The 20,565-nt window shown below is 62.7% G+C and overlaps 7 protein-coding genes across 7 annotated transcripts; 3 read left to right on the top strand and 4 right to left on the bottom strand.

Moving 5' to 3' along the window:
* Positions 1–480: 480 nt before the first annotated feature.
* SPCC550.07_0 (Putative amidase) lies at positions 481–2,301 on the top strand (the record flags this gene model as incomplete). The annotated part of the gene is made up of 3 exons (XM_062769932.1): positions 481–874; positions 921–1,197; positions 1,341–2,301. The coding sequence occupies 3 exons, from the start codon at positions 481–483 to the stop codon at positions 2,299–2,301; spliced, it is 1,632 nt and encodes a 543-aa protein (XP_062625916.1).
* A 391-nt stretch (positions 2,302–2,692) lies between these two features.
* Positions 2,693–3,642, bottom strand: LOC62_02G003396 (uncharacterized protein; the record flags this gene model as incomplete). Its single annotated transcript, XM_062769931.1, has 4 exons — positions 2,693–2,854; positions 2,906–2,979; positions 3,130–3,355; positions 3,409–3,642. The coding sequence occupies 4 exons, from the start codon at positions 3,640–3,642 to the stop codon at positions 2,747–2,749; spliced, it is 642 nt and encodes a 213-aa protein (XP_062625915.1). The 3' UTR covers positions 2,693–2,746.
* A 653-nt stretch (positions 3,643–4,295) lies between these two features.
* LOC62_02G003395 (uncharacterized protein) lies at positions 4,296–7,209 on the top strand (the record flags this gene model as incomplete). The annotated part of the gene is made up of 3 exons (XM_062769930.1): positions 4,296–4,817; positions 4,875–6,518; positions 6,558–7,209. 3 exons carry the CDS (start codon positions 4,296–4,298, stop codon positions 7,068–7,070), a joined length of 2,679 nt encoding a protein of 892 aa, XP_062625913.1. The 3' UTR covers positions 7,071–7,209.
* LOC62_02G003394 (uncharacterized protein) lies at positions 4,871–5,581 on the bottom strand (the record flags this gene model as incomplete). Its single annotated transcript, XM_062769929.1, has 1 exon — positions 4,871–5,581. One exon carries the CDS (start codon positions 5,579–5,581, stop codon positions 4,871–4,873), a length of 711 nt encoding a protein of 236 aa, XP_062625914.1.
* cog4 (Conserved oligomeric Golgi complex subunit 4) lies at positions 7,202–12,166 on the bottom strand (the record flags this gene model as incomplete). The annotated part of the gene is made up of 11 exons (XM_062769928.1): positions 7,202–7,583; positions 7,623–7,724; positions 7,763–8,107; positions 8,154–8,573; positions 8,621–8,941; positions 8,987–9,192; positions 9,255–9,486; positions 9,644–9,769; positions 9,807–10,261; positions 10,697–11,988; positions 12,045–12,166. The coding sequence occupies 11 exons, from the start codon at positions 12,164–12,166 to the stop codon at positions 7,356–7,358; spliced, it is 3,849 nt and encodes a 1,282-aa protein (XP_062625912.1). The 3' UTR covers positions 7,202–7,355.
* A 1,712-nt stretch (positions 12,167–13,878) lies between these two features.
* On the top strand, positions 13,879–14,293 carry LOC62_02G003392 (uncharacterized protein; the record flags this gene model as incomplete). Its single annotated transcript, XM_062769927.1, has 3 exons — positions 13,879–13,887; positions 13,963–14,067; positions 14,111–14,293. The coding sequence occupies 3 exons, from the start codon at positions 13,879–13,881 to the stop codon at positions 14,291–14,293; spliced, it is 297 nt and encodes a 98-aa protein (XP_062625911.1).
* A 344-nt stretch (positions 14,294–14,637) lies between these two features.
* On the bottom strand, positions 14,638–20,337 carry LOC62_02G003391 (uncharacterized protein; the record flags this gene model as incomplete). Its single annotated transcript, XM_062769926.1, has 6 exons — positions 14,638–16,340; positions 17,864–18,423; positions 18,463–18,655; positions 19,452–20,075; positions 20,116–20,244; positions 20,298–20,337. 6 exons carry the CDS (start codon positions 20,335–20,337, stop codon positions 14,638–14,640), a joined length of 3,249 nt encoding a protein of 1,082 aa, XP_062625910.1.
* Between the last annotated feature and the right edge of the window lie 228 nt (positions 20,338–20,565).

Raw genomic sequence — 20,565 nt, 5'->3', positions numbered from 1 at the left:
AGCTGCACGTTCTCTAGCCCGCGCGTAGCTCGTACCGATATCACTGATGGCACTGCCGGCGGCTGCGCGCACCTACATAGAATCGGCCTTATCCAGCTCAGTATACTCGTCCACTCGCAAGTCGGTCTCCTCGTCGTCGTCGCCGACGCCGACGGCCCCAGCCCAGCCGATATCTCGCAGCGCCGGTCGGTGACAGCCGCCTAGCCGCGGGTTAGCCGCCTTATAGCCGCCCATCTCACCCGCCTGCTCTGCAGTCACCGCTGCTGCATCTCGCACACGACCATGTGGTTAGCCGCGCTCGTCTGCCTCGGAACGAGGCCCAGCCGCCGCCCCACCTGCTCGAGTGACGACTGGGCGGCTATCGCGACAGCCGTCAAGCGACGCTTGGCACAACACGACCTCTATCGCCGTCTCCTTCTCAACCACATCCATATAACCACCACAAGCACCAGCATCACCGAGCAAGCACCCATCAACGCCATGACAGACTGGAAGACGCAAGCAGAGGCCTACAAGGCGCGCATCGCGGCGCAGATTCCCGCGGAGTGGCGCCTGAGCGCCGACGTCCTGTCCAACCTCCCGCTAAACGTCACCCGCCTGCCCGAGACGAGCGGCCTCCTCACGCAACGCGAAGTAGAGCTCAAGGCCCTCGACGCGACGGCGCTTGCCGCGGCCATCGCGACACGGGAGTACACCGCCGTCGAAGTCGTCACGGCGTACGCCAAGGCCGCGGCGATCAGCTCGCAGGCAACGCACAGCATCATGGACTTCTTTCCTGCCGAGGCGGTCGCGCAGGCGCAGGCGCTGGACGAGGAGCTCGCGCGGACGGGCAAGGTCGTTGGGCCGTTGCACGGTGTACCCATCAGCGTCAAGGGTAAGTCGACCGCCCTCGCTCTCCTCGCGCGCCGCTCACCCCCCAGACATGATCGGCCTCGCAGGCCGCGCGCGAACTTGCGGCTCCCTCGCCGGCGCGCTCGACCCGGCCCTCCAGCCAACCGAGGACAGCGTCATCGTCGCTGCGCTGCGCAAGGCCGGCGCCGTGTTCTACGCGAAGACGACCAACCCCCAGGCGATCATGCACCTCGAGACCAACAGCTTCCTCGGCGAGACGCTCAACCCGTGGAACACGCGCCTTACCCCCGGCGGCAGCTCGGGCGGCGAGAGCGCGCTGATTGCTGGTGGGGGGAGTGTGCTTGGGTGAGTAAGCGAGTGACCGCGAGTGGAGCGAGCGGGCGGGTGGATCTCGGGCCGTTGGCATAGGCTTGATGCCTGCCGAGCCCCGCCCCGCCCGTCGCTCCGCGCCGAGCACCCCGCGCGGCGTCGCTAACGCTCCGCCCCAGCATCGGCACCGACATCGGCGGCTCGATCCGCAACCCCTGCTCCAACTGCGGCCTGTTCGGCTTCAAGCCGACCGCGGCGCGTATCCCAAAGCAGGGCAACACGAGCGGCATGCCTGGCCAAGAGACGATCATTGGCGCCGTCGGCCCGATGGGCGTGTCCGCGCGCGACTGCGAGCTGTTCATTTCGTCCATCCTGGCGGCCGAGCCGTGGCGCCGCGACCCGACCATGGTCGGCATGCCGTGGCGCCCTGAGAGCGCGCGGTACACGCACGGCGGGGAGCGCCCGCGCATCGGCGTCATGTGGGACGACGGCGTCGTGCTCCCGCAGCCGCCTATGCGCCGCGCGCTCTCGGCCGCCGTCGAGCGGCTCAAGGCCAAGGGCTACGACGTCGTCGACTTCAAGCCCTACCGTACCGCCGAGGGGTGGGAGACGCTGCGCTCCCTGTACTTCACCGACGGGGGCGCGCATATCCGCGCGACGGCGGCGGCGAGCGGCGAGCCGATCCTCCCGCTCACCGAGTGGATCATGGACGGCGCCGTCGACAACACGGCGACGCAGATCCGCGCGCTCAACCGCGCGCGCGACGCGTTCCGGCTCGACTGGTGGCGCTACTACGCCGAGCAGAAGGTGGACATCATCCTCACGCCTGCGTACCCCGGCCCGGCGCCCGTGCTCGGCACGAGCAAGTACTGGGCCTACACTGCGCTGTTCAACATCCTCGACATGCCCGGCGCCGTGTTCCCTACGGGCCTGTATGTCGACCCGAGTAACCCCGCCGACAAGGCGGATAAGGAGGGCGACCGCGCGTGGCTGAGCGAAGAGGACAAGCTCAATGCCGAGCGGTATGATGCCGAGGTCTTTACTGGCGCGCCGCTCGCGCTCCAGATTGTCGGCGAGCGCTGGGAAGACGAGATGGTCATGAAGGCCCTCTATGGGGTCAGTGAGGCTGTTAGGGTGTGAGGGGCGAGAACGTTAGCAAGCGGACGTTGTAGAGCATGCATGAACAAGGTGTTGTGGCGTGTGCATGATTGATTGCAGCCCGAGGAGGTGCTGGCAAGTCCCTCACTGATCGGTCACGACAGGGCAACCAGCAGTCAGTCACACTCGGCTTCATCTGCACGCGCACCCGATCGATCGCATCAGAGGCCCGCGAGCCACCGCCTGCGCTGTCGCCCTTCCCCGCGATCAGCGTCGATAATCGCGCTCAGTCAGTCTCTCTCTCGTAGCCTCATGGACCAGCCGTGTGGCGGCCGTGGCGGGTGGTAGGACGCGGTCGCACAAGCCACGAGCGTCACCTGGCGTCACCCGCGCCAGCAATCGTCACGGGACGAGCGTGCTCGGCCCCCCGCGCCATCGCTACACTCGTGACATACAGCAGACTACAGCACCGACCGCTCAGGCCGTTTTACGCCGCGACGACGGGCCCGCTCGCCTCCTCCAGACGCTTGCGCCACGCCTCGAGGTCGGCCTCAAAGTTGGCCTCGAGCTCGGCGTTGCTCTTCTCGAGCGAGAGCTGGGGGTGGGCGTCAGTGGGGGAGAGGGGGTGGATGGGTGGATGACTCACCACCTTCGCTTCTAGTGTCTCGCCGTTCACGCCAAGGCCCTCCCATGGGTCAGAGGAGCTGTGTGGTATTGAGTCTGGAGTGTCAGCGGTGTGGAAAGACAGGAGCGGAAGGGAGATTCGGTCGGAGACGGATGGGGGCGGCAGGTGCGCGTTCCCTTCCCCGCTGCGATGGCATCCGGCCGCGACCGGAGCAAGGCTAGCGCCTTGCTCCTATTGCTACTCACTAACAGGCTCCGGGCCAAAGATCTCGGCCATAATCTCATGCCGTGTCCTAAACCGGCCCATCGCCAGCTCGCGGGGGTCGAGCTCGTCGAGGAGGTCGGCCCACGGCTCGATGTTGTCCACCGTGACGCCCGGCGGCGCCATCGCGTTCTTGGCGTACGCTTCGCTGCCGTGCGGGGGCTGCGCGGCGGCCATGTGTCGGGGGAGCAACTGGCCTGCGGGTCCGCGCTACGATGCGTGTGAGTGCGCTGGGTTACAACAAGCAACAACACCCAACCCACCTTGTTCTTCTTCTTGCCCGTGCCGCCAGTGCCGCTACCAGTGCCGTGTGTCTGGGCCTGCGCGGCCGCGTGCGCCTGCTGCTGGCGGAGCGCGAGCGCGTGCGGGAGCTGGCCAGCGCCCGCGAGCGCCGCGAGCTGCTGCTGCTGTTGCTGCTGTTGCTGCTGCTGCTGCTGCTGCTGCTGCTGCCAGCCCTGCTGCTGGAGCATGGCGAGGTGCGCCGGGTCGACGGGCATGTGCCCCCCCGGGGGACCGTGGGCGATCCCTGGCTGGTGGATGCCTGCGCCTGCGGCGGCTGCAAAGTGGGCGGCCTGTGGGTGGCCTGGTGGGGCGTGCGCTCCTCGCTGTTGTTGCTGCTGCTGCTGGAACTGGGCGAGGCCTGCACCGCCGGCGCCGGCCGGGAAGATGGGCGCGCCGCCTGGTGGGAAGTTGTTCATCGCGGCTGGAGTCGGGGAGCGAGGTGCAGGGTGGATTGCGGAGAGATGTGTGAGTTGCGTGGATTGGAGAGTTGTGAAGAGGACGACGAGTAGAGGAAAACGCGCAACGGCGGCGGTAGACGTGACAAGGCAAACACGGCCAGGGTAGGGTCATTAGAAATCAGTTCCTAATACTATCCTAATCAAATCCTAATACACCCCTAATGTCATTTCTAATCGCGCCGCTCTGTTCGTTTGTCACGCTCGCATTCTTCTTTGTTGTCACCTGACGAGGTTGCGACTTGGTCATGTTTGCTCATCATCATTGTCCTCGTCCTCATCACTACTCTACACGCCGCTGTTACCTGTCTCGTCCGCGTCGTTGCCATCGTCGCCACTGTTTATCCCCCCATACAAACAAGGTTTTTGCCACCACCCCACCTTCCCCCCCGCCTGGCTGTGGGTTCCTTCAAATGTCGAATTGGTCCCGTGGCGCGCCGTCATCGCCGCGACGGCGAACAGTCAACAAGGACCGTAGTGAAGTCGCCGCCGCCGCCGCTGCTGCTGCTGCCGCCGTGACTCCGACGACGCCGACGTCGACAACAACAACAACAATAACAAATACACCGCACATCCTCCTGCCACTCCCCTCGTCACCCACACAGCAGCGCCGCTCCCCGTCGTCGACATGGCACGCGCCGTCATCGCCGCGGTTTAAAGACAAGTCGACCCCCCGCCCATTGCTTGAGCCAAAGTCGCCAGCCACTCCGCCCAATCGCTCCCTATCCAACCGTTTCCTCTTCTCGCTCACTCCGCCATTCAAACACGATAACAGCGGCAGTTCCTCGTCATCGTCTCCTTCGCCCACACCCCCGCGACGGGGTAGTGCAACTCTAGAACCCCGCCCCCACATTGCCCGCATCTCGCCCAGCACACCCATCATAATGTCTGGTTCTTCCTCTTCCGCAGCTCCGCGGCCAGCCGTCCGTCGCAAAGTAAGACATGATGTCTCTTGTGCAGCGTCAGCCCCGTTCCTAACGCGCGTCACTCAGGTAACAGGCCAGATGAGCTTGTCGTCTACGCCGACACCGTCGACAAGTTCCCTCGCCTCCGTGTCCGCGTCGACCTCAACAGCCTCGACGCAGCCCCGGCTCAAGGCGCGCGTCAACCCTGCGTCCATTGCTTCTTCCCCAGTCGGCAGCGGCGCATCGACACCAGGCCTCAGGCCTGCGCGTGCACCGTCAACAACTGCTTCCTCGTCCTCTATAGGACTGCGGACAGAGTCGACTCCCTCATCACGCGCGAGATCGCCCGTCGGCGCCGGCACCCCCCGGTCCGTACTCGGCGGCGCAGGCACCGCTGCTAGAGGCGCCGCCGCCGCCGGAGGCGCAAAGCCCCTGGTGGCAAAGGCACAAGTTCCGGCCTCACACGTTCTGACAACACCGGGCCTGCCCACGGCGGCATCGTCGTCGCTGTCCTCGGCTTCTGGTCTTTCCAGACGACTGTCGCATAGTGCTGCTGCCACTGGGAGTGGCGCCGCGTCCCCTGCTCCAACCACGACCGGGCCCACAAAGGTTCGCTCACCGTCCATTGTTTCGGGATCTTCCACACCAGGACCGACGACGCCAGCTTCGAGCGTCTTGTCGGGAGTGAGCGCGTCCTCGGCCCAAACGTCGTCGAGTACTCCAAAAGCAAAGCCGTCGGGAAGTACACCGACACACGACCCCGCAGCAGCGACGACCGCGCCCGCGGCACACATTCGTCCTTCGCCAGCTACGCCTACTCCTGCATCCGTGTCTTCGCCTACGCCCTCCACTACTGCGTTGTCGACATCGCCAGAAGACAGTCTGGGTTTCCGAGCGGCGCATGTCGCGCACGCATCAAGACCTCAAGTATCTCCACTTGCCCAAGTCACCCCTGCATCTGCAAACATGACTGCCGTGTCACCACTGCCAGCGATTGCCGCGCTACAGACTCAGCAGAGGTCCACTGCGTTGCTATCGCCCTCCACGCTCATTCCCGAACGCAAGCCGTCTCCGCCTCCGCTCTTCGGCGTTGGACTGGAAGCGCCGGTTCCTCGGGCTCCCTTTGGCACGGCAAGCCTGGTCGAGCCCGAACCCTCCTCCAACCACTCGTCGCCCGTCCGCTCAACCCGCCCCCTCGACGCCGTGTCACCACTGCATGCCGCCTTCCAGCATGTCTTCCAACACCCCGCCGCATCTTGTCCCACCTCGCCCAACCCCTCATCTGGTCTCGCGCTCTCTGGCGCAGCCGACACTGGTAGTATCGCCGACCGACCACCGCGCAAGCACCATCATCCGCTCCCGTGGAACCCCTACGCCCCACCACCGCCCCTGCCACTGCCACCCACGTCGCCAGAGCTTCGAACGGTCGCCCTCCCACTCATGACGCCGACACGGTCCATCGAGTCGGTGGATGGCACGCCGCTCCGTGGCCCGGGGGCGTGGACTTCTCGTCGCTTAAGCTCGTCGAGCGAAGGCGGGTACTCACCCGTGCGCCACAAGCTCGACCTTCCGCGCATGGGCCGCGATCGTCTCAGCGGCAGCACGATTGCTGATGCCGACGCCGACGACGGCGATGGCGACATCGAGGACCATGACGAGGAGCTCAAGCTCAAGGCGGTTGTGTCTGCCGACGGCTTCTCAGACGCCGAGAAGGCCAAGGTCGAGCGCAAGGTGGGTACAGAAACTCGTGCGTCGGGCTGACCCACTCAGATCGCAGACCTAGAAATCTCCAACTCGTCATTATTAGCCATCAACCGCAGCCTCGAAGGTACCAAGGCAAAGCAACGCAGCGAGATCACCAAGCTGCGGCGCATGCTGCGCGAGACGCGCATCGCACCACCTTTGGCATCCACGCCATTCGCCTCGCCGCCCCACGGCCTGAGATCAAGCGACGACGAGGGCGCGACCTCTGGCGGGGGCGAGGACGAGTTCGAGGAGGCGATGGACGACCCGGCCCTCGAGCGGCGCTGGGACCGCCTCGTGTCCCTCGTCTCGGCGATGCGCAAGCGCGGAGAGGAGTGCGTCGCGATGGGCAAGGAGGAGACTCGCCCGGGTGTCCAGCGCGTCCTCGGCTGGCTCGAGGTCGAGGCCATGGACCGCGAGAACGGCGGCGGCTCGTTCGGTGGAAGCCAGCTCGTGTCGGCCGCTACCTCTGAAGTCGACGTCACGGACGCTGCAGGCACCGAAATCACCGAGACGACCGAGGTGACCGAGGGGTACTAGCCGACGGCTCGGCTCCTCCAGCAACTTCCATGTCCCCCCGAGGATGTTGACCACCCTCTCCCCCAACTTGAAAACCACCCTGAAACCTCAATTGCATGTCATACATTGTGCCATAGTAAATGTAAACTCTACAGAATGGCCGGGAGGGCGGGCGAGTTGGTGGTGGCTTGGTGGTTGCCGAGGCGACGGGTTCGTTGAATTGGTCAAATGCCGACTGGGCGTCGCTGCTCGGCCTCCTCCTTCAACACCGGATGCAATGAACAAATGCATAGGCAAGATCAACCCCTAGAACTCGCGCAGCCCAACGACAGTGTTGTACTCGTTCCTGGACAGACGCCAGGGAATGCCAGAGTTGGAGTAGAACTCGTCTGGGTCCTCGTCCGCGTCGAGGTTGAGGATGGTCGCGATCTGCGAGAGGCGGGTAAACTTGTCGCGCGCGCCGCCGTACGCCGCCTGCGTGGAGAGGTAGCTGGCCACGGAGCGAATGTCGCGCTCGTACCGGATCGCGCCGAGCTGCAGGGTCAGTTGGGCATCGGACGTCGGTCAACGCACCTCCGAGAACTGCATGTTGAAGACCATCTTCTCCCACGGCTTGACGAGCGTCTCGACCGTCATGTTGAAGAATGTCTGGTAGTTGTGGTCTGTGAATGCGTCCTGGTGGGTCAGCGCGACGAAAGCCCTGAGTTACCCACCTTGAAGCCCTCGACGATGCCCTCCCATGCGCGGACGAAGCGCCGGCGCACGACGTCGTGCTCCTCGGCGTCGGCGAACGCGTCCTCGTCCAGCAGGTACGACACGTCCCGGTAGCACTCGTCCAGCATGGGGCGCAGCCGTGGCCGCGTGACCTGGTTGAAGAGCTGCTCGAGGCCGGAGCGCGACGACGAGCGGAACTGGCTGGAGAGGTCGCCCAGGATGTCGAGTTCTTCGAGCACCGCCTCGAGCTCGGTCTCGAGGTACACCTGGGGGATGTTGGCGCGGATCTCGGCCAGCATGCGGTCGTTGTAGTCGGCCGAGACGTCGAGGTCGTTCAAGTAGATCTGAAGGATTAGCGCGTGCTTCTGCCGTCGACTGGCTAGCACTTACGATGTACGATGCCTTCTGGTCCTTCTCTCGTCGCTCCTTCTCGGCACGGTCGTGCGGCGCGGGGCTGGTGTACAGCAGATCCATCTTCTTGCCGATGTATGCCGCGTAATCAGTCTCCAGCACGCTCGTGATCTTCTCGCGCAGGCTCGAGAGGGTGGACACGGATCCACTCGAGAGGACGCGGTTGAGCACCAGCTTGATGAGGTAGAACGTGTCGTCCAGGATGGAGGAGAGGTGCGGCTTGGCGCTCGTGTCGGGCGAGTCGAGGCGGTGCGCCTTCTCGACGGAGGTGCGGAGGTACCACGTCTCCAATGGGGTGTAGTAGACCTTGAGCAGGTTCTCAATTGCTCGTTGTGAGCCCGACTGCTCAAGCAGCTCGAGGGTCGCTCGTGTCTGCGCCGCATGGTCGCCTTCCTCGTCCTGCGGCGTGAGCGGGTGGCGTCCACGACGAATTGCACCAGACTCACCGAAAGCTGAGAGCAAACGAAACGACGGAACAATGCCCACCGACCACCAAGCGCGACTAGCTCGCCGAGAATACGGTCGACGTCGCGGAGATCCGGGCCCGGCTCCTCCTCTGGCTGCACAGGCGTCGCAGTGCCCGTCGGCACCTGCTTCCTTCCCGGCGCGTACGACTGCAGCGTGGACGTGAGGTTGGACGTCGTGTTCGCGAGCGAGGCGAGGGAGAGCTGGTTCGCAGCCGCGGGGTTGGTGAGGGACGCGAAGAGGGGCGGCGCGAGCGCGGGGTTGGAGAGTAGCGTGAAGCGCGACTGCTTGGTCTCGGATATCTGGGGAGTTAGCTGGAAGTCACGACGACGCAGAGCTAGACTCACCAATCGGCCGACCCTCCGCTCCTCCTCCCAACCCTCAACGAGGTTCTTCACTACGCGGTCGCTCTCCGCCACCAGCCGCCCGACGACCTTGCGCATCCGCCCCGTGCCGTAGTACTTGTCCACGACGGGCTGGTGCTGGTCGATGATGTGGGCGATGGACTCGAGGAGCGAGGTGAGGTTGGTGAGATAGTACACGGGCGACGAGGCTGGGGGTGTAAGCTGGGAACGAATAGCTGCGTGCGGGTATCGTAGCTATGCCGAGACTCACGCTTGCCGGCCGCCGTGGACCGCGCCTTGACGAGCCCAACGACAAAGTCGCCGTACGCCTCGAGACCCTCGTCCTCGGCCCCGATGCCTGGCCACAGGCGGAAATACCGGCTGACCTCGCCCTCGTCCTTGCGCTCCGCGGCCGCGTCAAACTCGGCGCGAAAGGTCTGCAGGAGCGAGTCGCGCAGCTCGTTGAGCTGCTGAGGTGGGGGTAGTGGTGATTGTGGTGTTGGCTGGTGGTGTTAGCAGTGTCGCAGAGGTGAGAATGGAGTGAAGGGAGGAGGGTGGGGACGGTGGGCAGAGGAAGAATTTCCCCTTCCCTCCTCGTGCAGAACAGCGCAGACGACGTCCGTGGAGCAGGAGATCTTCACGCGAGCAAGCTCAACTCACCACAACGGAACCCGCAAACTCGCCCTCAAGAACAGCCTTGCTGACGCTCATGGCGCGCTTACAGCTTCTCGACGCCGACTCCCAGTCGTTCTTCTCGATAGCAATAGCGAGCGTCTGGAGGGCATTCTGCGCGTCAGCACGCCAGCAGCTCACACCCACGCACCTTGAGTTCCAGCACCTCGGTGACGACATCCGCCGCCTCGCGCACCCTGCCGATCTCCTCGTCGAGCTTGCGCACCTTGCCGCCTACGCGCTCGCTCGTCTCCCAGACGCGGTTGACGCGGCTTACAAGGCCGTCCGTGCCATCGTCGTACTCGACGTCGGCATTCTGCAGCCCGAGCCCGCGCGACGAGATGCGTTGCTGCTGCTGAGGCTGGCCAGGGTGGCCGTTTGGGCGCGACGAGCCAGACGCGACGCCGTCCACCTCGATGCTGAGCGCGTCGACGTCCGTCGTCAGCTGCGAGAGCCGGCTCAGCGCGCCGTCGACCTGCGTCCGGTCCGCGATGAGCGCGTTCAGCGCCAGCGTCAGGTCCGCTTCGCGCCTCGTGAGGAGCGCGAGCTGGGCAGCGATCTGCGAGGCGTCGGTTATGTCCCGCGGATCGATGGGCGCCGGCGTCGCTGATGGCGGCGTGAGGTGCGGTGACGGCGAGGAGGAGGTCGTCATCGCGTCTGTGCCGTGCGCCGTGTCGTTGGTGTTGTGGGGCGGTGTTATCGCGGGTCGAATGAAACGGAGTTGGCTGGATACCTGTGATGCCGGCGAGTTGTTGCGTGGAGGTGATGGATCACGTGATTAACCCGTGGCATCCACGCATCCGCCACGTGGGCCCAGACAGGGGGCCGGAGATCCGGTGAGGGTGAAGGAACGAGATGGCGCTGTGAGCCGTCAGGCATGTAAGGTGCGCTCCATTCCGCATGCATGTGCAGGCGACAAAGAGCTCGGTTAAGAGGCCTCGGCAAGCCAAGCGAATTACACTGCTGGATCCTATTGCTACATGCCACTGCTACAGATTCCCCACACTCCCTACTCGAGCTGCGGCATACCCTGCCACGCACGCAACTCCTTGCCCTTCCAAATGAGACCAAAGCAGAGCAAGAGACCCAGTCCGAGGCCAAGCGCGCCCTGTATAATAAACTCTTGGAGCCAGCCGTGCTTCACTCCCCAGTCGAAGATGAAGAAGGGGGCCACAAAGGCCCAAATGAGCCTCCAGAACGTGAACACGGCCTGGGTGTCCGCGCCCTTGGGGAGGTACGTCTCGAGCACGTACGTCTGGAGGAGGCCCGTGATGGCCGTGAGGGCCGTGTACATGATTGCGCCACCGATGAGAAAGGCGATCCAGTGCAGGTTGTACTGCAGCCCGCAGCCACAGATGATGCACGAGACAAAGAAGAGCGGGAGCATGGGGTACATAGCCCACAGGCGGTGCTCGGGCTCGCGGCGGCCCGTCTTCTTGGCGAAGTAGTCGACAGCCTTGTCGCCTGCAATTCCACCTAGAGGAAGGCCAATAACAGAGCCGATACCGAAGGCGATGAACGTGGCGCCGGTGGCGATGAGACCAAAGGAGTATGGCGGTGCAGCGTACTTCTGTGGCAGGATGATGCTGGCGCCGACACCCCAGGCGAAGACCATGCCGTAGTAGACGGACGTGATCAGGATGGCGAGGTACTTGAACATGATGATGGGTGAGATCATCATGGACAGGTACTCGCGGGGCCGCTGCCAAGGATACCACGCTATGCCGACGTGGCCAGAGCGCCGCACCGGTGCAGGGGTGACCTTCTCGCCCTCGACATGGACCGGCGGGGCCTTGTCGGCCTCGTTATTGCTCTCGTTGCCCGAGTCGTCCTCGTTCCACATCGTCTCGGGGACGAAGAAGAAGAAGAGGATGAGTTGGAGGCCGTACAGACCGAGCACCAACCAGAAGAGGTTGCGCCACGAGTGGTGCTTGATGATGCCGGCGGAGATGATGGGCGCGATGGCGGGTGCGCAGACAAGGCACACGATATATATCACCATCTTGGAGCCGAGCACGCGCTCGACGTAGATGTCTGAAATGGTCGCCGGCGGCACCGTCTGGGAAAACCCGTTGAAAAAGCCCGTGACGACGCGCGCGGCGGCGAACGAGCCGTACGTCGGCGAGAGGGCACACCACACCGCGCACGGGAGAAGAAGTACCGAGCCGAGGAGGTACACTGGCCTCCTGCCCACTGTTCGCGAGAGCGGGTTCCAGAAGAGCGGGCCGACAGCCATCCCGAGGAACGCGTATCCGACGCAGTTTGCGATAGCGCCTGGGCTTGTCTTGAACTGCGCGGCCATTGGGAAAAACGCCGTGAGGATGATGGCGACGCTGAGGCGTGGCGTTAGTTTGTGGGTAGAGGCGGTTTCGCGCCACAGCCGACGTACTTGAAATTACCCATTAGCGCACAGAACGACAGCGTGCCCAGGATCGCAGCCTTGCGCCACGGGCTGAGCGCGTTGATGGGGTGCTCGGCCGGCAAGTCGGGATTCCGGCCGTGCGCGAGCATATCGGTGCGTTGGGCGTCGTCGAGGGTCTCGTGGTCAGACATTGTCGCGAGGGCGATGTTGTTGTCGTCTCTTGGGACATCTCAACGGGCTCCCCCTCTGCATATATACGCTCTACACGCTCGCCGCCCACTCGACTCGACATGTTCAGCCATACCCGGCCGGATCCAGCCACATCCAGCCAGATCAGATATGTAGACGCCACTATCAATGTCAGCTGATGTTGTTAGTGCCACAAATACCTGTTTGTGCCACGGCTTCTGACGACCGACAGTCCGAGCGGGAACTTCGGCTTCTGACGACCGACACCCCGGGCCAGAACTTCGGGTCGTATCAGGCAGGGCTCCTGCAGAGGTTGGGTCACATGCCCATGCCACCCAGATACGAGGAAGCGGGGAGCAGGTAGCCGCTGTTCACCCAGTCCTCCGCCCCAGCTTCCCACGCCCAGCTTCCCCACACGGGCGAGGCGATGACGGGGGCCCCCCGGGCGTGGATGGTGGGGGGGGGCTGGCATGGCTTTGTCAGACGAAGGCATGCAAGCCTGCGGGGACGAGCAAGTCTGCGGGGACCAGGAGGCTAAGCTGCGGGGAAAAGCATTCCTGGAGGTGGGCAATGGCAGACAAGGCCAAGCAGGACACGTCCATCCGTCCTGCATACCTCGACGCGTTTCCTCCAACCCCGACATGTCCATAAAGTGTCGTGTTCCGATCCGAAGTCGAAGGCGAAACGCGCGTGTCGTCCACCTCCACCCCGGCGTTGCGGTCGTGTGGATGCGCGACCCCACCTACCCCGATCTTGGGGCTTGCGGGAAGGTTGGGCGGCTCGTTGGCGCGCCTCTTGCTGAGTTGTGCTGGACACGATGCAGACTGTTGGATGAGATGGTTGTGTGAATAGACGTCGTTCGCAGTCGCGACGTCTTATATCTACAAAATAAAAGAATGCTCGAGCGTACACTGCCGGCCTTACTTCGGCGAAGCGAGCCGATAAGGCCGTACTGATTCTCGAGTCACTTCAACACAGACGACCCGCGGCCAACGCACAGAAGGCCGAGACCGCCGACATGTCCCTACCACCCCTCCCTCCGCTGTGTCTGACGAAAGCCAAGTCGCTCGAACGTCCGTATATCTCGGCCAGCAAACCACTCGACCTCGTAACGAGCCGTATGCACACTGACATCTCACGCTATCCTGCTCATGCAGGGCCCGTCAGCGTCACAAGCACACGGCCTTACGGCCGCGCCCCCGGTGACAGGCTTGTCGCCAAGTGCGCTCCACACCAGCCATGCCCACCCAAGAGGCCATCCTCCTGACAACCAACCACCCACTAACGCGTTAATCCGTTCGCTGGCCCTTAAGCACTCGATAGATCGACAAGATCGACACGCCCTGGGCCGGCGTTGCCGGCGGAGACTGGCTGGTGGGCCAGGGGCCAAGCCAGGAAGACGGAATGTTCGACAGCCCGGTTGCCTCCCGGCTCCACCCAGCCCTCGGTGATCGACGTCATCACCACCGCGGCGATCACCGCCTGCCACTCACCACCAATGCCGCTCACCCAGGCAATGTAGATCATCACATCAGCATCCGGCCCCGCGGCCGCCAGTACGTGTGCATATGACACGGCGCTGGCGATCGCGTCCGAGTACGATGCAGGCACGAGCCGTTGGAACAACACGGGGGCGTGGTCCGGCGCGACGAACGCAGGCATATAACTGGTGATGGAGCGTGTGGGTGCGACGCTGATGCCCCGCCGCCGTCATGTCGTCCTCCTTGTCACCAATGTCGATAAGTCCTAGTCCCAGCAGTTTGAGCGCGTCGAGCCCCTCAAGCGCTTCAAGCAGCCGGCCGGGCTCGAGCTCGAGCTCGAATTCGAGCTCGTCGAGCTTATCCAGCCTATCCACGTCGTCGTCGGCCCCAGCCACCCCTTCATCGACTACCCCCTCACCCCAGCCTGTGCTCGGCTCTCCCCAGTCGCAAGAGTACTGGACCGCGCTCAGCGTCGGGCTGCCAGTGTTGAAAGCGCACCGCAACTACCGCCCACCACCGCCGAGCATTGTCTCTTCGCCGCCCGTCGCGCAGTGGAGGGCTGATACCGGGCGGTGTTTGGCTACTGCGGACGCCGACGGGGGGTGAGGTGCGAATGAAACGGAAATGCGACGACGATGAAAGCACACGACCACCACACAAACACGATCATCACCAACATGGCTTCGACCCATACTTGATGCCGCACGACCACGCCCTACCCTGACACGCCCATCGCCGTCGCCTATAATAGACACAATTTCATAGGATGGTAGACCAGAGAGAAGATGTATGGACAAATATGTTGCTATTAAGCTCGCGGCATATGGACAATTAGAAAAGGGAAGGGGTAAGGGACTACAGGCGATGTCCAGTGGTGCTATTAGCCGCTCGGTCGAAGCCTTCCAACGTCGAGGCACACCGAGACGAGGCTGTATTCTTCAGAGGCCCATTCATTTGTTGTGATCACGGAATTTCGTGGCGAATTTGCCTTTCTGCATCTCGAACACGAAGCCGGCCCTGTCTAACCGCCGGCGGACGGGACACGTCTTTTGCTTCTCAAAGTTGTTCAGGTGCTCGTTGTATTCCATGAAGGCAAGGTTCATTTGTTCACGCATCACATCTTGAGCAGGCATTTGTCCTCCGTTTGCCTTGAATATCCTCTGGACAAAGGTTGAAAGTTTGGCCCCTGCAAGCTGGATAGCTTCATCGTGCACCTTTTTGTACTCTTCGTCCCACGCCTTCTCTTTAGCCTGCCGGTCGCCCAAAATCTTCTGCGCTTTCCGCCTCTCTACCGGCTTTGAATGGAGAACAGACTTAATAGACTGCACTTTAGCCCCCTTGGTATAATTGGGGAAACCTGTCACCGGAGTACTGGGCCCTGCAGTGACCTCGGCCTGAGCAGCACTCTCAGTCGGTGCGACCTTCCTCGTCTCATTGGACTCCCTCTCTCGCGCATTGCGAATCTGGGTGGGGCTGAGCAATCCTGAGGTCTCAGTGGGCGTGGTGATGCCGTTGACAAACAGGGCTGAAGCGGGGGCACTAGGATCAGAGGGAGCGTCGGCAGGCGGGGTTGAGACAGCTGCTGACGATGTCGACCGAGTGAGCTTGAGCAGGGGTGCCGGACGGGGCTTGGGGGCGACCACAGCACTTCTAGGAGCCTCGTGGCGAGTCTGGGTGGGGGTGAGCCCTCCTGGGGTCTCAGTTGGCGTGGTGATGCCGTTCACAAGATGGGCCGAAGCGGGGGGGATAACATTGGAGGGAGCATTGCCGGGCGGGGTTGAGAGAGCTGCTGCTGATGTCGACTGGGAGGGCTTGGACGGGTGGGCCGGATTGGACTTGGGGACGCCGACAGAGCTTCCATCGGCCTTGTGCTGGGTGTCGACGAGCGGCTGAAGGCGAGAAGTGGTCGCGGGAGCCGGTTCCGACCGCTTGGGCACAGACTTAAAGACAGGGTGAATGTAATCGTCAAAGTACGTGGGAAGGCCAATGCCGGTGACCGGAACACTGGGAGGTAGCTGGAGTGGTGAGGGGCTAGGCGCGCTGTGTAGTGCCGGGGCCTGCGAAACAGAAGCAGGGGCGGCCTGCATTTGGTTGGTGCTACCGCTCGCCACGCTGTCGACCTTCTCGATCTCGCCCTCGGCGCCCTCAGGTACAGCAGTCGTCACACGCCCGTGGGTGTTCTTGTATCCCCTGACCTGGCCATGAGGAAGGGTGGAGGAAGCGGGGGGAGCCGTGACTGAGGACTCGGCGACCTTCTCGGTGGCATTTGCCTCCTCGCCAGGGGCAACGGACGCCACGTTCACGCTGGAACCGCCGTCCTTCATTCCCGCAATAGCCGACATCGCCTGCATCTCGGTTGGGATGGCGCTCGCCTTGGTGTTAACTTTGTTAACTTTCTCGACCTCGCCTGAGGCGTCCTCAACCCCAGCAGGTACACGGTCATAAGTCTTCTTGGAGCCCGTGACATCGTCGGGAATGATCGTGAGATCGGTGGGAGGCTCGGAATCCCTGGTGTCGGCCGAGTCCAGGACCTGGTCCACAGGGCCAAGGTTGGATAGGACAGTCTCAGAGGTAGCCTCGGGAATGGGTGGGGTCTTCTCCTCGGCGGCAGCCGGGATGGGGTTGAGGGCAGAACCAGTCTGGTGGGAGGGCACTGCGACGGAGGGGGTGGTGGGAGCGACTGGAGTTGGGGTTGCAGCTGTAGTTGGCGAGTCTAGGAGGCTCGACGGACTGTCCGCGGCGGCATCAATGCTCTCGTCAACCGTCTCAGCGGTGGGAGAGGAGCTGGCGGTAGGTGGAGTATCGATCTCCAGTACCGTCTCGGGGATAACAGGGGCCAAAATGGCGAGAACTTTGCGGTTCAAGGGGCAAACTGGGGCTGTGGTGCTTGGGGATGCAGTGATGGTTGCCACAGGTGCAGAATGCCAAGTCGCCTGGTTGGAGGCGATGGCTGCAATGGTGCCCTCCGTGTCGTTTAACTCCGTCACCGAAGCAGTCGAGTGTGTTGGCGACCCAGTCAGTGACAGAGGTTGAGCCACAAGAAGAGAAATGGCAATCAAAGCAAGTAGGGTAGAGGTGTCTGCAAGATGCGCGCCGGGGGTTGACTGGCCTTGCGCGCTGTCGGAGGGCGGGAGGGAGCCGTCAATGACGCGAATGTGAACGGTACGAGCGCTGCTCGTATGATGGATAGGGGCAGCTGTAGAGTGGAGGCGGTTGACCACCTCGAGAGTCGACTCATGCTCCGAGTCCGTAGGAGGTTGAGGGGTAGTGGACGGCTCAGTATGGGTGGTGGGGGGAGGGCTGGCATTCGTAAAAGCCTCCTGCGACGACGCGCCGCCCGTTGGCGTCGGTATGTCCGGGAGCTGGGCTGGCCATGTCAGTTATGTGTCTTGGGCGGCCTAACTTACCATTGACGCCGTTGTTGACCACAAGGCTGTGTATATGGATGTTTACGGTCGCCCCGTGCAGGTGTATGTTCATGTTGGACGAGAGGGAAGAGGGAAGACCGTGGAAAGAGGAAGAGTAGAGATGAAGAGTAGAGGTGAGGAAGCAGAGAGGAAGAGGAGAGATGAGAGTAGAGAGAAGTGGGTGAAAGAGTTGTGAGTTGAAGTATTGTTAGGAGAGTCTGAGTCTGAGTGTGGTCGTGCGGGTGGAGGAGTGAGTGAGGAAGTGAGTGGGTGAGTAGATATAAGAGGGAGAGAGAGAGAGAGATGCCGGCTGGCCCATCTAAATACAAGAGTGAGAGAGCTGGCGGGGGCCCATCAGCGCACGTTGCGCAGCCTCCGAACCTCGACGAACAGACAAACAAACAACAGCTCGCGCAGAGGAATCAGTCTGGACGCCGCCATCACACACATCACCCCCTCGTCCCTTCACAATCAGCATGACGTGTCATCATCAGTGTAACTATCACTCACATAGTTCGACTGCGGCATAGCGCGGCCGAACAAAGCGAGGTTCTGCCCTTGTTTTGGGCGCGGTTGTGACGTGCCACAAAAGTGCCACATTGCATATCTTTGTCCGACCCTCTTTCGATGTCTACTGCAGTGCGTTGTTCTTCGTTGTACACGCACCTTGCACCACCTCGAGCCAGCTGCACAGATAAAGATCACACAATGCATTCGCCCAACACCTACACGGTCGGCAGGCCAGGCACCATGCCAAAATGGTACAAACCAGAAAGCATACGCTCATCAATGAGCTCGATGAACTCGAAGAACGTGAGGGGGTCAAAGTCGCCCCAGATGGCAAGGTCACCCTGCGCAGCACTGCCGGCAGCAAGCTCCTCCTGGTACGTGATGTAACCGTCTTCGAAGGCCTGGACGGCGCGCTCATCCCCCTCGGGCAGAGGATCAGGCAGGTTCAGTGCCGCTGCCGTCCGTGCGCACGTGAAGAAGGCCTCGAGGAGCTCGTCCTCGTCTGGCCGGTTGAATTGGGCATAGCTGGTGCTGAGCAGCGAGTCGGGGGACGCTGAGCCGGGCCGCGCCTGCGCACTGCGAGAGGTGTCTCCATTCGACGAGTGATTGCTCGTGGTTGACGCCTCTGCCGCCTTGTCCTCGCCCTTTTGAGCCTCCTTCTTCTTGCCCTTGGCGCCCCACGGGACGTCGAAGGGCACGAAGATCGACTTGTCCGCCCACTCCCTCGCCATCCTCTCCGCCAACTGCCGAGCAGCGAGCTCAGCCTTCGCGGCCGCATGCTCAGCCGGCGACGGCAGGTCCCCGCGCTTCAACTTGTCCCTGTAGAGTTGGACAAACCCGACCATCCCCAGCCCCCACGCGGAGCGGTCTTGCCACACTTCGGCCTGGTACTTTCCAAATGCCTCGCCCAGCAGCTGGGCCCAGGTCTCTTTAAAGCTCTTGGGCAAGAGCTCGCCGGTGCAGAGCGAGCCCTTGAACATGACCCAGTCGTCCTCGGTCAGGAGGTGCTGGAGGACTTGGTGATGGAGTTCGAGCTGCGCGTTGATGCTCGCTGGCCATTCGTGTGGGCGCGGAGGAAGGGGTGGGCCGAGTTTCCTCCCCTTTCCCCTGTTAGTAGCAACCGCTTGATTTCGCGCCTTCGCCCTCGCTTCGAACGCAGCGTGGAGTGCGGCGCGATGCTCCTCCGTAGTGGGCTTCCCTCGCGCTGTCAGTATGCTGCGTGTCTCTACAGCCTCATCAGACTCACTGGGAAACGGAGACCGGGCCCCATTCTGCTCTGGCGCCGCGGGTGATGATTCGTGTTTGCCTCCCACTGCGGCTGATGCAGCAGGATCGGACGATGCGCCGCGGGCTACAGTGTCAGCGGCGGGCAGCAAGGTTGCAACAGAACCAACCGCTCTTTGACTGCTTCTTCTTCTTCTTGTTGGTCATGGTGGTGTGTATGTAGTGATGATGTGAGGAGAGTAGACCGTCAAACGAGCTGCATTTATAGGTAGTTGAAAGAGTCGAGTGGTGCAAACAGACTCGAGCGTCACACGCCTCCACTTTGGCACACATGGATGGATCGTCGTGTGCTCTCAGCCATGCACACAGAAGGTCCCTTTCGCTCCTCGCTCGCACTTGTGACGACGGGGACTGCCACATTGTGCTCTTAGGTGAACACATCTCTGTTACCCTACGTCACTAGAGGACGAAATGCATGTACATTTCGTAGCATGTATGGTTCTAGTGAAGCCTCGAGGGGCCAGCGTCGCACTCTACAGGCGTCTCGCTCTCTGCAGCCGCTTCGCTCTCTGCAGCCGCGCTGCGACTGCATGTGGCCTCGACGGGCTTGCCCCACACCCCACCGTCGCGGCGAACGACGAACTGATATCGGACCTCGCGAAAGTCGAGCTTTTCAGCTTCCGCACGAAGCACGTACGCATAGCCGAACGCCGTTCCGTTCAACGGTTCGCGGCGCTCCGACACTGGCAGGCTGCCAGCCTCCGCACGTAGAACATCCATGTAGCTCCTGTAGCCGACGATAATCGGCGGCTGCCTACTGCCAGGGGCGTGGAGCACAATGTCGGCCAGCTCGACGTCGGACGGCGGAACAGCAGGGTACAGATACTTCATCTCCTCGTACCCAGCGTCAGTGGCGAGGAACTCGAACCCGGAGTCGTGCAGGCTTTTCAAGCCGAGCTCGAGTGGCTTTGCGTCGGGGCGGAGAGCTAGGTTGCGAACGTTCAAGGCCGCGCGCGCATCGTCCGGAATCTCGGTCAGCTTCACGGGCGGCGGGTCACGCAGCGTCAGCGGGCGGCCGCTCCCAACCCGGTCAGAGAGTTTCACTGGCACCGCGGTCGAGGTGCTGCGGAACGCGGTGGCGGACTCGTCGCCGCGGTCGTCGCCCGAGTCGTCCCCGGAGTCGCCGGTGGGCGGTGCCGGGATATACTGGTGCTTCTTGTCCCACTTGACATGGCGCTTCTTCTTGCCTGGTAAGGAGTTAGAGGTATGGCCTTCCTGGAGACTCACTCTTCGAGCCGGAAGCCTGCGGCGGCGCGGTGTCGCCGGAGGAGCTGGTCTTCAAGATGGAACGGAGAGGAGCCGGCTGTTCCTGGGCGTCGGGGTTCGCTTGGCTCTGGGTCCACGAGGTGCGTTGCGCTGGAACTGGTGTCAATGTCACGTTGCAGGGAGTGCCAGCGGCGCCAACTCACCCTTCTTCTTTGACTTGTGGTTGCGCTTCGACTTGGCCATGGTGCGTGTGCGAGGGGGAAGTGGTTTGGTAAGTTGAGGAGTTGTTGCAGTGGACAAGATTGGAGGATGGATGCCCGCTAATGTAGTCAGAGGACGCAGTCGGCCACTCCTGGAGACTGCCACTCACGACCTGCGCCCGCCCGCCCGCTTCGCCCAGCGGGACTGATTGATGCCCGGCGACATTGGTCAAACTTGAGTGTGTGATGATTGGGTCGGACAAGGGAGCCG

This window comes from Vanrija pseudolonga, chromosome 2 (genome assembly GCF_020906515.1).
Source record: "Vanrija pseudolonga chromosome 2, complete sequence".
Taxonomy (NCBI): domain Eukaryota; kingdom Fungi; phylum Basidiomycota; class Tremellomycetes; order Trichosporonales; family Trichosporonaceae; genus Vanrija; species Vanrija pseudolonga.
The sequence above is the reverse complement of the archived record's forward strand: the minus strand, read 5'-3'. Positions and strand labels throughout refer to the sequence as shown.